Consider the following 14,099-nt stretch of genomic DNA (forward strand, 5'->3'; position numbering starts at 1 on the left):
GAAAATTATAATCGTTCTATTCCTGATGCGCATGCATACACCAGTGTTGCCTAGAGACAAACGGTTCGCAGCGCGCCGCGCATGATGCGCTGAGTCACTGTCATAGATGCATGAAACTACAGGCAAAGCAGGCCAGAGAGGGATTACAGTAAGATGTCCACTCCAAACAACATAATTAACAAACACGCAATTGAAAAGGAAATAAATAAATAAATATAAAAAAGGTCCAGCTTTAAGACGGGGTAAAGCAGAAAGCAGCTGGATCGTGAGATCAGGACCCGGCTGCTGATCCTGGGGTCTCTTCTTTCGTCCCAATTCAAATGTCCCCGGACAAAGAAGTTCTCGTTTCCAAGAAACTTCTAATGGAAATATGAAAAACGGAAAAAAGAGAATCGATAAAGAGACTGTTCAAGTCAAGTGCTGGCAGAGCATCAGGGGGAATGAGTGCTGCTGGCAAAAAGCTCTCTGCCTTTTCCAAACCTTCACTTTTCTCCCTGCTGCTGGCAGCTCTCAGACCCAACCCATACCACCAGCCCAGACAGTACCACCAGCCCAGACAGTACCACCAGCCCAGCCCATACCACCAGCCCAGACAGTACCACCAGCCCAGACAGTACCACCAGCCCAGCCCATACCACCAGCCCAGACAGTACCACCAGCCCAGACAGTACCACCATTCCAGCCCGTACCACCAGCCCAGACAGTACCACCAGCCCAGACAGTACCACCAGCCCAGCCCATACCACCAGCCCAGACAGTACCACCAGCCCAGCCCATACCACTAGCCCAGACAGTACCACCAGCTCTGACAGTACCACCAGCCCAGCCCATACCACCAGCCCAGACAGTACCACCAGCTCTGACAGTACCACCAGCCCAGCCCATACCACCAGCCCAGACAGTACCACCAGCCCAGACAGTACCACCAGCCCTGACAGTACCACCAGCCCAGACAGTACCACCAGCTCTGACAGTACCACCAGCCCAGACGGTACCAACAGCCCTCCACACCCAGCGTCAGCTCCATCTTATTCATGCCTCTGCTGCTATCATCTTTCACTGCCAGTACCCGGGTGGCTTGGCACAGGCAGGGCCCGCTGTCTTAAACCCTCAGCCACATCTTCCTGTGACAGCTGTCGGAAGTAGCAAGGCAGTGTGCTCCAGCGCTGAGGGGGAGGGGGGGAAGGTTTCATATTTTATGAGCCCCACCAGGTGTGACCGTTTAAGAGACAGACGAGTTCTACGGAGCCAATATCAAAGCACTCAGATGGAACAGGCGAAGATCGATCACAAGCCTTGGGCATTTATCGTTTTCAATTAATCAAAGTGGAGGGGTGTGTATGTGTGTAAAAGCTATTTTAATCTAAAACCCGGTGGATAACGGTGCTGACTGCTGTTAGAACGATCCGGCAAACACACAGTGCTCGTCTCTAGAGAGAGAGGGAGAGAGAGGCAGAGGAGAACTGCAAATGTGCTCGTCAGTTTCTGTAAACTCCAGGCGGCTGGAGAGAAGACAGCTTCCTCGTTCTGAGGAGGAGGATTTACCGAATCCTGCGGAGTGTTCTTCAGTTAACGGTCATGGAGCTGCACTTACGGCAGCTCTGCTCCAAATGTATGTGTGCATGAGTCACTGGAAGCCAGCTAGTGTAGCAGAAGATATTGTGTCACGTTTTCCCCTCCATATCCCTCACGGCAGTGCAGGGAGGAGAGAAAGAGAGGAGAGAAAGAGAGGAAAAAGACCAGTGAGTAATATTTTCTGACTTGGCTTGTGAGTCGTGACTTCCGGTTCAGCCAGCCTGCTCACACTTGACAGAGTAGAGTAGAGGGAGGGAGTGAGTGAATTCAAAAGCCTGTGTGGCAAGGACATGTACATTTATGCACGTACAGAGCAATGTGTGACCGATTCTGGAAGATGAAAAGAAAGGGGGCAAAACGGATCCGGAGACAAAAGGAGGATGCTGAAGTGAAAACTGCTCCGCGAGGGGGGAAGGCAGGAATAACAAGACGGCTAAGCAGCGGAGTCCTCGACACTGTGCATGTGACAGCTGTGGGGATTCATGGGGAGCTGAGGAAAAATGAACACACACGCAGCCTCATTAGCTGCTTTATCAGGCAGCCAAGGCACTGGGTCCTGTTAACAGAGGCTGTTCTCCGAGTAGCGGCAGGGCTCCATGGCTAAGCAGACCCCGGCGCAGATCAGCCAGGCTCTGTGACATCCCCTCTGTGACATAATGATCCAGAAGAGGCCATGTCGAGCCTGCTGTTAACCTCTGCCGGGTCATGACAAGACCTTCTGGTTCACTTCCCCTGCTGAGTAATCCCATTTCTTACTAGGATGAAAGAGTGAAACCTCACCTCAATTACACCGCCAAATGGAAATTACAAACTAGGAATTTATGAACATCTAAAACATTTCAAGCCAGACTCCCATAAGTCGTTTGACAGATACGTTCTGGAGAAGAGGGGGAGGGGAGAACTAAACCGAGAGCTTGAGCTGTGTTTTTAACAGTTGAGCTCGGCTCTTTGTCTTTCAAAGATGTCCCCTCCTAGCAGCACTCAGTAGCCTGAAGGTAATGCCATACCCCAACAAGACAAACATGCATTTTTTATGGAGCTGCAGTTCACACAGATGAGGCCTGTCCATGCATGAGAGGGCACACAGATGAAAGGTAGCAGGTAAGAGTCTGGAAACTTCCTCAGGATGGGCTGGTAATGACCAGACCTGTGCCGTCTTCTCCATCCCATAAACACAAAGCCCTTTGGAAAGACAGGCTCGCAGGTCATCGTCCTGGAGACGAGACTGAGGAAATAATTTCACAAAAAACGATTGATCCTTCGCAATGGACATTGGAGTGGGGTTCAAATGAAACCATGCCCTTTTATGATGGCTGGTAATGGCGTGTGCTGTGTGTAATGATACACATGGGGGGGATCACTGTATATGATGAATACATGGGAAGGCTGAATAGCCAACAGGCCAGAGACAAGAAATATCATCTGATCGTGAACAGAAGAGACTGTAAAACAATACAGGCCCATTTCCGTAAAACTAGACTGATACAAGGGAACGTTCAGGGGCTATAAAAATGTTTCTTTTACTGCTCCCATACCAGAAATAAAATGGTCAATGTGACCTTAGCAAAGAGGATGTTATTCAGCTGAGGAAATGAAACCATTATAAACCCGCCCCTTCCATCTGTCCACACAGAAAAAAAAAAACACATTTCTTCTACTGAATAGATGTAATTGTATTGCTGGTGCTAGTGACTAATGTGCAAGTAAAATGGATCACAGTAAAAAGCACATTGGATGCTTATTACATTCAGACAAGTGACTTCTGCAGATCCAGTCACAAGCTACTCCACTGATACTTGGAAATCACTAAGTGTCAGCAAGCTCCTTTTTATGTTTCCTCAATGACAAAAAGGCGTCATTAAATATGATTCAATAAACCCATAAGGATCTCAAGCTTTGCTTTCTCACTGATGCGGTTATATAGAAATAAAAGAAATAAATAAGACTACATTCAGTGGGTAGCAGAACATTTGGCTCGGATGCTCTAAGGAGCCTGCAGTGCTGGGGGTGTCAGTCAGCAGGAGTTGGATGGAAATTGACCACTGGAGATCGACCACTGGAGATCGACCACTGGAGATCGACCACTGGAGAACGACCACTGGAGATCGACCTCTGGAGATCGACCACTGGAGATCGACCACTGGAGATCGACCACTAAAGAAGCCCTCACAACGACAGGCGGCCTTAATACTAATCAATTAAAACAGTTCTGTACGGCCCTTAATACTTTCATTCATAAATGGGTCTTTTGTGTTTCTGGGGCTTAGCCTACATGTACAGCCACACAAGGGAGCTGGAGACATCGATCAGACCAAGACAAGGGAGCAGGAGACGTCGATCAGACCAAGACAAGGGAGCTGGAGACGTCGATCAGACCAAGACAAGGGAGCTGGAGACGTCGATCAGACCAAGACAAGGGAGCTGGAGACGTCGATCAGACCAAGACAAGGGAGCTGGAGACGTCGATCAGACCAAGACAAGGGAGCTGGAGACGTCGATCAGACCAAGACAAGGGAGCTGGAGACGTCGATCAGACCAAGACAAGGGAGCTGGAGACGTCGATTAGACCTAGCCAGCCTTCTTCACAACAGTTGTGTTAGACAGTAACCTTGTTACTCAACATCAAATTTGTATTTTTAAATCATTTATAAAACTTTTGGATGGACGTATTGAGAATCAAACCCACCCTCCTCTTCCAGACTCCTCCCCCCTCCCCCTCCCCCCCTCCCCCCCTGAAGCCTCTGGTCCAGTCACACCGTGGCTTTCAAGGTTCCACTTCAGCACAATGGCAGTCACCAGAGCAACGCTGCTACTTCACCCGGCCTAAGGATTAAAGATGAGCTCATAGCCTGTAGGCTAAGTGGGAGACAGCCATAGCCTACTAGCCATTTTGGGTCTTGATTTTGATGAGTTTCCTTTAATAAAGATACTAACAGTCCCAATAAGGATGTTTTCTCCTCCTACTACATACCTGAGATGTTTAGAGGAAACTTCCAAGAACTGAACTTCTGTCAAGTTTTGACCTGACTGTGTCACTGACTGAAATTCTCTAGAAGTTCAACCCCTTCCTCATCATGGTTCTGAGGAATTTGCCTCGAGAAAAGAGCTTGTTCCGGACTTTTGGAATCCCATCCGTGTGCAGGCTTGTCTGACAGAGCACATCCACCCAACAGGCCTATGGTCAGGCCATCTAGCCAACAACAACAACAACAACAAGGCCAGAGAAGGACAAACACTTCTAATGGAGTGCACCTAAATACATATGATTACTCTGGACACACTCCTCACATTAAGTCTTGAGTCAATATTCCCAGTCTCTACCACAAGGGTTGTTTTTCAACCTTGCGCCGCTTAGGCAGAAACCCTTTCACGTGAGCCTTATTATTTGAAATGGAAACCTAATGGTTTACAGATACATATCCGATTAGCCAGATGTTACAAGTATTTAACTGTTGGCATTGACATGTTGTTTTTCCTTGACCTGATCAAATCAATATCCACCAAGCTTTGAACAACAATAATGCATCTCCTGGTTTCCAGTTACAGACGTTGTCTGCTCATCTTTCCTGAGCAGCTTGTTATTGTGGTAGTGGAGTCAGTGGAGGTGGCTGCTACCCAGTGCAGTCAGTGGAGTCAGCTGCTACCCAGTGGAGTCAGTAGAGTCAGCTGCTACCTAGTGGAGTCAGTGGAGGTGGCTGCTACCCAGTGCAGTCAGTGGAGTCAGCTGCTACCCAGTGGAGTCAGTAGAGTCAGCTGCTACCTAGTGGAGTCAGTGGAGGTGGCTGCTACCCAGTGCAGTCAGTGGAGTCAGCTGCTACCCAGTGGAGTCAGTAGAGTCAGCTGCTACCTAGTGGAGTCAGTGGAGGTGGCTGCTACCCAGTGCAGTCAGTGGAGGTGGAGTCAGTGGAGGTGGAGTCAGTGGAGGTAGAGTCAGTGGAGGTGGGTGCTACCCAGTGCAGTCAGTGGAGGTGGAGTCAGTGGAGGTGGAGTCAGTGGAGGTGGGTGCTACCCAGTGCAGTCAGTGGAGGTGGAGTCAGTGGAGGTGGGTGCTACCCAGTGCAGTCAGTGGAGGTGGAGTCAGTGGAGGTGGAGTCAGTGGAGGTGGAGTCAGTGGAGGTGGAGTCAGTGGAGGTAGAGTCAGTGGAGGTGGGTGCTACCCAGTGGAGGTGGAGTCAGTGGAGGTGGAGTCAGTGGAGGTGGGTGCTACCCAGTGCAGTCAGTGGAGGTGGAGTCAGTGGAGGTGGGTGCTACCCAGTGCAGTCAGTGGAGGTGGAGTCAGTGGAGGTGGAGTCAGTGGAGGTGGAGTCAGTGGAGGTGGGTGCTACCTGAAGGCTCTCGTCCTCCTTCACCAGCTCCTTCTGGGGGAACAGGTCCTTGGCCTGGATGTACTCCAGACTGGGGGGCCCCTCTTCACCCTGCAGGGAAACAAACAACACAGTTGTCAGACGTGAGACACCACACCTTCCTCCTACGCCGGGTGCACGAGCTACGCACGCACACACATGCAGGGGCTTCCGTCAAACGTAACTGTACACTGATCGTAAACTGGAGAGTTGCGTTAATGACCTGTTTATTTCTGATATTTTATTATTATGGCAAGGTCAGAACTTGGGTCCAATGGGGGACATTAATAACTTTTCAACCATTTAATAAATCCCCCCTCACAAAATTAATGGTGCTATATTCTCAGTATCGTTTATTGGCCAGGTTGTAATCTGCCATCACAGGGAGTGTGTTCATAGGCATCACGTAGCGGATTACATATTGACCCTGGGGGACCTTGTGCAATCCACCACATGAGAGGGAAGGTGAAAGACCCACAACAACGGTTTGGAGGAAAGTAGTCACGACTACGAACAAAACAGAAGGTTTCCTTCCGGATATTAATGAGCTTTTTAACTGCCTGAACTCCAAGAGGAGTTGGAGGAGCAGCGAGTGGTTGTTAAAGTCGTGGTGAGTCGGTACTACTGGACTGAAGTGTGTCCATTGGACACTGTTCACTAGAAAGCTGTAGGGCTTGGCAGTTGGCACTATCTGTGACTCACGTCAAACATTTACTCAGCGGCTGAATTGGGGGCCATTGGCTGTGGTCTTTGACAGAGGAAGGGCTCAGCCGGGAGACAAACAGACCCGAGGCCTGGAGGGCTGCTGCACATAGTCCGGTTATCAGCTAGATCCACTCAGGGATATCTTACAAGTGAACATCTCTTTCTCCTTGGTCTGTGTGATGACAGAACTCTCAGAAGGTGCCTTTTCGTGCCATTGACCCGTGTGTGTTTCCAGAGAGGGCAGACTCCTAGCCCAGACACCTGCAGACGGAGACGGCACCACAGTCTAAACAGACACGACCACTGCCTCCCGGCGTGCTCGCCACAGCAACAACACGTCCTCAAATACACACCACTGAGTCATACCAAGACACGAAAACAAACCGGTCTGCAGCCTTGAGGTCAGACAGGTAACAACAAATCATAGCTAATATAATTAGTCTACGCCCCCACGTATTACTGACTAGTTTCTGAGGTGGGCACTGACCCACTTGGAGAGAGCGTGTGGCAGGCAGATGGCTGGGACCGTGCAGGGAACAGTAGGGAAGAGGTGACCTTGAAATCACTGTGTCTCCGTGGTGACCAGCTCAGAGCCTTTGTAAAAAGAGACTCCTGGCCATCCGGAGGGAGCTATCATAGCTGATAAGCCACGGTGACGAAAGATTTTTAGCTCTCTGCTTTTTCAGATTAGCTTTGCTTGGATAGTACTCAAGGAGACGTACACCTGCCCTTTAAAGGAGCAGAAAAGGTCACCGTGTGTGCCAAGAAGCATTAGGCTTCCCTCTGGGGTGTATTTAATTGTTTGTTTGTGTTGAGGAATCCCTCATCTCAATGCAGAACTGCGCACCAGTAGCAGTTTCGTTTTACAGCAGGCCTTTTACATGAAAAGAGCTGAATACAAATTTCCAACAAACAAAAAAAGACCCAAATCAATACCTTGGGGAGGAAACAGAAATGTAAACAAGTCTTTTTGCTTGTTAAACAATAATTCTAACAGGATCAACGGTGTATACGGAGACAGGGTAATTCCATAACAACAATTCATGCACATGCAGTCGCACAGGGAACATTTGGGCTCCATCCTAAAACATGCTGAGCAACAAGTTCATTCAGACATACAGTACAAAAGGATGATCTGAAACTAACTGCTGGACAGAAATCACCAGAGCAGAGGAACACTGAGAAGCAGCAGAAGGAGGATGCAGCTATAATCCCCTCTCACTTTCCCTCCCTCCTCCTCCTCCATCCCGGCTGTCTAAGCAGCAGGTGCCCAGAGCCCTCCCTCAATCCATCACCGCCTCCACTCAGACACACAGGGGCAGAACGGGCTCTGGCACGGTACAGAGAGACAGAGAGAGAGAGACAGACACACACAACAGACACAGACAAGACAAACAGAACAAACAGACAGACCAGACAACAAGCTGAGACGCACTGAAAGATTGTGACTATGCATAATATCCAGACGGCCGGGATGCTGCCACCAGAGTTGAGACTTTGAGCTGGCATCAGCTACCTGATATTCATAGGAAGGAGACACCGTTTTCATGTGACTAAGTCATTGGAGTTAGTCGATGCAAGGCACCCAATGTGGTGCACACACACACACCTCATGTGGCGGGAACCCCTCCTGAGGTTTCATCATATATTGTAGCCCTCCTGCCATGTGATTACTCATCCCACCCAGAAAGAGACATCTGCCACCATCAGGTCAGAGCCACTGATCAAACCCACAGGCAGGCTCAGCTCTACTGGTCGGGTTGGCCTGGTGTCAACAAACACACACACACACACACACACAAAACACACTACACTAGCTCCAAACTAAGCCTGGCGGATTGCAGTCGGATGTGAAAGCAACAACACCTTCCACATGACTGTGACATCCAACGGCTTTAATCACAGAGGGTAGGGGAATGCATCCCTCTGTCTGGACTTCAGGTAGACCAGGCATTTGGAGTGATAACACAGTCAGGTTTGGGCTTCTAGAAGCTTCCTCACTACTGCTGCTAATTACCCATGGAGGCATAACTACTGTCAAAAGCTTGTTTGTTAATCCCTGAGCTCGTAAAATACGAAGTTGACTCAAGGGCTGGCAACTCAATGGTGAGGCGAGAAAACTTTGCAACTGAAACAGAAGGTCAACCAGGACACATTTCTGCTTGATGTTGGAACGTATGAGTGGGAAGCAGTATCCTTGGTGGGATTACATTACAGAGAATCCATCTGTCCACATAAAAAACACAGGCAGAAAGCCATTGTATCTGGGTTGAGTGCTTGAGGATGTGGATGGACAGAGGAGGGCGGTGGGGAACCACAGGGATCAGGTAGGTGGCGCCTGATGAGCTGAACAGGACCGGGTCTGGGAGATGCTCTGGGCGGAGCAGCACACCTGAACAGGACTGGGTCTGGGAGATGCTCGGGGGCAGAGCAGCCCACCTGAACAGGACCGGGTCTGGGAGATGCTCTGGGCGGAGCAGCACACCTGAACAGGACTGGGTCTGGGAGATGCTCTGGGCAGAGCAGCACACCTGAACAGGACCGGGTCTGGGAGATGCTCTGGGCAGAGCAGCACACCTGAACAGGACCGGGTCTGGGAGATGCTCTGGGCAGAGCAGCACACCTGAACAGGACCGGGTCTGGGAGATGCTCTGGGCAGAGCAGCACACCTGGTTGTCGTCTTCACACTTTCAGCTTTACCAATCAAAGATGGCGTGCAAGGTTAATGTGATTAGCTGCTACATTAGAGCCCGTCTACGGGACTAATTCAACACGATAAATCCTGATTAGAGGAGGCGTTGACGGCATCCGGCATGGGGGGGGGGGGGGCACTGTGCTCCGGAGGTGCTGACGCTCAAACCATCATCACCATCACACCTCAACATCATCCCCTCTGTCTCCATAGACCACATGCTGTTTCTCCTACTCCCATCTGTACCCCAACGCTACGCAAGCCAGATGGAAAACGACATTGATTTACCTATGGAAAGCAACAATCCCCCAAAAAAGGGGGGGGGGGGGGTGGAAAAGGAAAGATGACCCTTCGGGGTGGGCTCGAGTGATTGCATGAGACCGGAGGAGTACTCTTATCAACCGAGGCAAAGACAGCATCACCTGGTCTTAGGAGAGTGGGCCGAGACACAACAAGGCTCCATGGGCAGTTGCTTCTGTGAACTTTCCTATATTCCAGGCACTGTTCCCATCAGCCTGCTGCCTGGTCTCATGAGGCAGCTGTCTGACTATCAATCTCACCCTCTCTACTGACACTGGGGGCCTTGGCATGGTGGAGCAGTCCATCTATTAACGAGAAAGAGAGGGGGGTCGTTTGGGCAGTCTGAACTGAAGAGGGTCAGCTGAAAGACAGGCGGGCCAACCACACCCAGCTCTGTGAGGCAACACCAGCGCTGCCTCCACACGGCTTCATTAGGTATTCTGGGGGAGAGAGGGCTTGCCGTGTTGTGCCAGACGGGAGCCATTTATTAGGCTGCAGAATGAGTGTTGCGACAGAGCGGTGGTATAAAGGCAATCACTGGGAGGGAGCAGGAACTAAGCCCATTTGAGCCCCCCCCCCCACACACACACACACGGTAATCTGTTCTCTCCTGCCTCCCATTTTTCTTCTCCCAACACGACCTGCCCAGTCGATGACTTGGCAACATTAAGCTGGGCCGCTCCTTTGAAGCAGTCGCTGAGCCCTGACGCTGCACTGTGGGGTCTGTTAGCACACCGTGTTCTCTCCCAGACCTCAGCCAGCGCCCGCCTGCCCGCCCACCCAATCACAGGGGAGCGAGGCTCCCGCTCCCTGGCAGGTGGGCTCACGTCGAGGCGGCTCTGTCCCTGAAAAAACTGGAGGTGCACAGTCTCCAAATTTAGAACGTGTGGACCAAGCTTAATAAAAGGCAGTTCCTGGCAAGCCCAGGAGAGCTGGTGGTAATGGGGGAAAAGCATAGGAGAGAGTTGAGGCTGTCAGTTAAGTCAGTCAGTCCTCTAGTTTCGATTGATATTAGCGTGGAGTGAACGCGGCACCTGCAGACACCGAGAGGACACGCTGATTACACACCAGCCCCCACGTCTTACGGCGCGAGACAGAACTCAGCACCAGAATAGACTCGACGAGCCGCCAGGACACGGGTAAACAAACAGTGTCAACGAGGCAGTCTCGCAGCCTTTTGATCCGTCCAATACCGTACAGTCCAAGTCCCACATCCAATCAGCTTAGGCGGAGATAAATAAATAAATAAGAAGGGTTGGGTTCCTGCAGCCAGGACAGGAGGATAGGGAACAGCGTGTGCTGTGCCTGACACAATTCTGCTTTGTCACTGCTGAAAACCTGCCGCACCCTCCCCCAGCCCCGTCCCGACAACCACTCAGAAAGCTGGGTCTGGCGGACGCCACAGGGCCCATCTCTCTCCACAGGCCCATATCTGTGTCCTGATAATACGGTCACTTTGTTGAAAGTGAGCAGGTTTCATGGGCGCTCGGTGGTTCTGAGAGAATCCTCTCTGCTCTGATGCTGAACAGTTTCTATGACTAGACGTCAAAAGGGGTCTGTGCTCCTTTAAATATGTATATGACGATGTCATGGTAATCCCTTAGTAAAGCCATCCGGTGAGCCACTCTCCCCTCCCCATTCCCCAGGGATTACAGTATACATATCTATATATAGATAGACATAGCCTATACTTTCATTCTAACATGGGGCAAAGAGAGAGAAGAGGGAGAAGTACCAAACATGGAGGGGAACCGAAGATCAGAGGATCTGAAACTAAACAGATCTGCCACGATTTATTCTAGTTCTCAAACTGTCCTTCTCCTTGCAACAAGGGAAGCCAAGCACATGGAAATGTCAGGACACAAATATTCACTTAATCTGCCCAGAGCTTTGTGCAGGATTACAAATACTATACATTTTTAAAACTTGCCTTTATGATGCTGTGTGTCTCTGCAGGGGAGACATATTTCACAGGGAGTTACCAAACCATACGACTACAGGCCCATCCAGCCCTGTTCAAATATGCACTGAGGCAGAAACATCCAAGCACATGGCTTCCAATGTGCAGCACGTCCCCGAACGCAAGCCCATCGGGTCAGAGTCACATCTGCACTAGGTGTCAGGGGGGGGGGGGGAAGGACAGGACAGCCGCTGTCTGAGACGTACGGTCACAGTCCAGAGGTATATTTACACAGTAATATACAGGCACATAGACAGGATAATAACAGGCAGGGAGTAAGAGAGGAATGACTCAGGAGGGCGAGTGTTAGGGATCGGGGACCACAGAATGACGTGACGAGGCCATATTGTCGGGGGCTGTACTCAGGGCTGGGTAGTTGAGACTCGGGGTGTGTGATGAATCATACACTCCCATCCTCTCTCCTTGGCTCCCCTCCTCCCCTGGTGCGTTAATATGTCATAGGCGTGTTCTAAAAGAGCGGCCTTCTTTTAGCAGAGCTTCTGCAGCCTGGTCACAGGAGAGCTCAGGAGAGACAGTTTCAAATGCACACAAACCAATATAGACACACCCGAGCACATGGGTAAGTGGTGAGGACTGGTTCTTCTGTTCAGAGAGGGCCATCTTTCCCTAAAGGGAGGTGAGGGGGGGGGGGGCAGGGCTTCTGGTAAGAGAACAAGCCAAACTATTAAACAACAAAAGGACATCATTTGAATCGAGGTAAGATGTAAGTTATTCCTGCGGCAAAGTGCCACCTTGGGAGGTGAGGGTACAGGACGCTGTGGCAGGGCCTGAAGTGACAGCACAGGGAGAACAGCCTGAAGTGTTTATCTACCCCGTCACTCTGCCCACGCCCAGGAGACTTCGACAGGACCCGGGCTGTGCCGACGGGGGAACCGGTCCAGTCAGTGGCGGGGGGGGGGGGGGGGGGGGGGGGGGGGGGGGGGGGGGGGGGCTCATCACCACAACCCATCTGCTGCCAACCTCCAGGAGGGCCTTGCCCGCCATGTACCAGACACTGAGCATAGGGTCTAATCTCCAGCCTCCCCCTTGCCTCCCGCCAACCCTCCCCTCGCAAGTGCCAGAGTGGGGCAGGCAGACGCATCCCCAGAAGCTTCTTTGCTCTGGTAACATGGTAACAGTCCTGATTCATTTAGCCCGCATCACCACGGGGGGGCATAATGGTGTCAGAGTCATGGAAAACCACTCAGCAATTCAATTAAGTTAGGCTTTTTATGGTTCAGTTTGAAAACAGATGTATAAATGGAAACAAACACAGTGTTTGCTGGGGGGGAGAGGAGAGGGGGGGGGCATGGTAGAGGGGAAACTGAACCTTGGGAATAAGAAAGAAAGATGGATGCCAAAGAAAAAAGCTTGAAAATGAAAAGCTACGGCACTTTGAAAAGAAGCTTGGGACCTTGAAAACTAGTAGTTTAAAAGGAGCCTTCAACATGCTATGAAATTGGATGGCAACAAGGGAGTGTTGATGCTAAATTATACAGGCAGCGAGGCAACAAAACAGCCGATTCAGCTGAATCGCTGACAGTGAAGTACAGCTAAGTCTCCGTCCGCACACACAGTTCATAAATCCAACAGTGCTCAACCAGTTAGAACCCAGGACAGGACATACTGGTACTGCCCTAAATCAGCCTGCCAATCAAATACCTTCATTACATTAACATACTTGGCATAGAAGACAGGAAAAATAAATGAGTTAGCTGGTCTCCACTGCATTGATTATTTGACCATTTCTTTTTAACCTTGTGGAATAGGACAATGGTTAGAGCCCAAGCCAAGCAGTGCTTTGTCGACTATAGCGATCGGTTAGGTTGGGGGCAGGGTGACCCAGCTGGAAGGTCGGGGCAACCTGAGGAGCTATGCTAACCTGAGGAGCTATGCTAACCTGAGGAGCTATGCTAACCTGAGGAGCTATGCTAACCTGAGGAGCTATGCTAACCTGAGGAGCTATGCTAACCTGAGGAGCTATGCTAACCTGGGCTGAGACACCCCTCCCTCCCCTCCCGGCAGGGTGGGAACATCAACAACGCAGAGTACACTGCACCCTCCAGTCCAACCACCTGCTGTATGTTAGTCATTCATTTATTTATATTTCCCTCCTCATACATCACCACTGCACCACTTCTCAGATGAGAACACAGCCCTGGCCTGAGCAGGGCTAGCCTGTTCCTCTCTTGAACAGGGCTAGGCTAGAGTGGTCCTCTCTTGAACAGGATTAGGCTAGCATGGTCCTCTCTTGAACAGGGCTAGGCTAGAGTGGTCCTCTCTTGAACAGGATTAGGCTAGCATGGTCCTCTCTTGAACAGGGCTAGGCTAGCCTGGTCCTCTCTTGAACAGGACTAGGCTAGCCTGGTCCTCTCTTGAACAGGGCTAGGCTAGCCTGGTCCTCTCTTGAACAGGATTAGGCTAGCCTGGTCCTCTCTTGAACAGGGCAAGGCTAGCCTGGTCCTCTCTTGAACAGGGCAAGGCTAGCCTGGTCCTCTCTTGAACAGGACTAGGCTAGCCTGGT

General features: G+C 50.7%; 1 protein-coding gene across 6 annotated transcripts in view; it reads right to left on the reverse strand.

Annotated features, from left to right (window-relative positions):
- mtmr4 (myotubularin related protein 4) overlaps window positions 1–14,099 on the reverse strand; it is a 41,782-nt gene that overhangs the window by 15,879 nt on the left and 11,804 nt on the right. For all 6 annotated transcript variants that reach the window (XM_047020040.1, XM_047020042.1, XM_047020041.1 and 3 more), the window contains exon 3: window positions 5,901–5,990. In XM_047020040.1, the coding sequence (XP_046875996.1) occupies window positions 5,901–5,990 (90 nt within the window). The remainder of the gene's footprint in view (window positions 1–5,900; window positions 5,991–14,099) is intronic.

This window comes from Hypomesus transpacificus, chromosome 5 (assembly GCF_021917145.1).
Source record: "Hypomesus transpacificus isolate Combined female chromosome 5, fHypTra1, whole genome shotgun sequence".
NCBI classification, from domain to species: Eukaryota; Metazoa; Chordata; class Actinopteri; order Osmeriformes; family Osmeridae; genus Hypomesus; species Hypomesus transpacificus.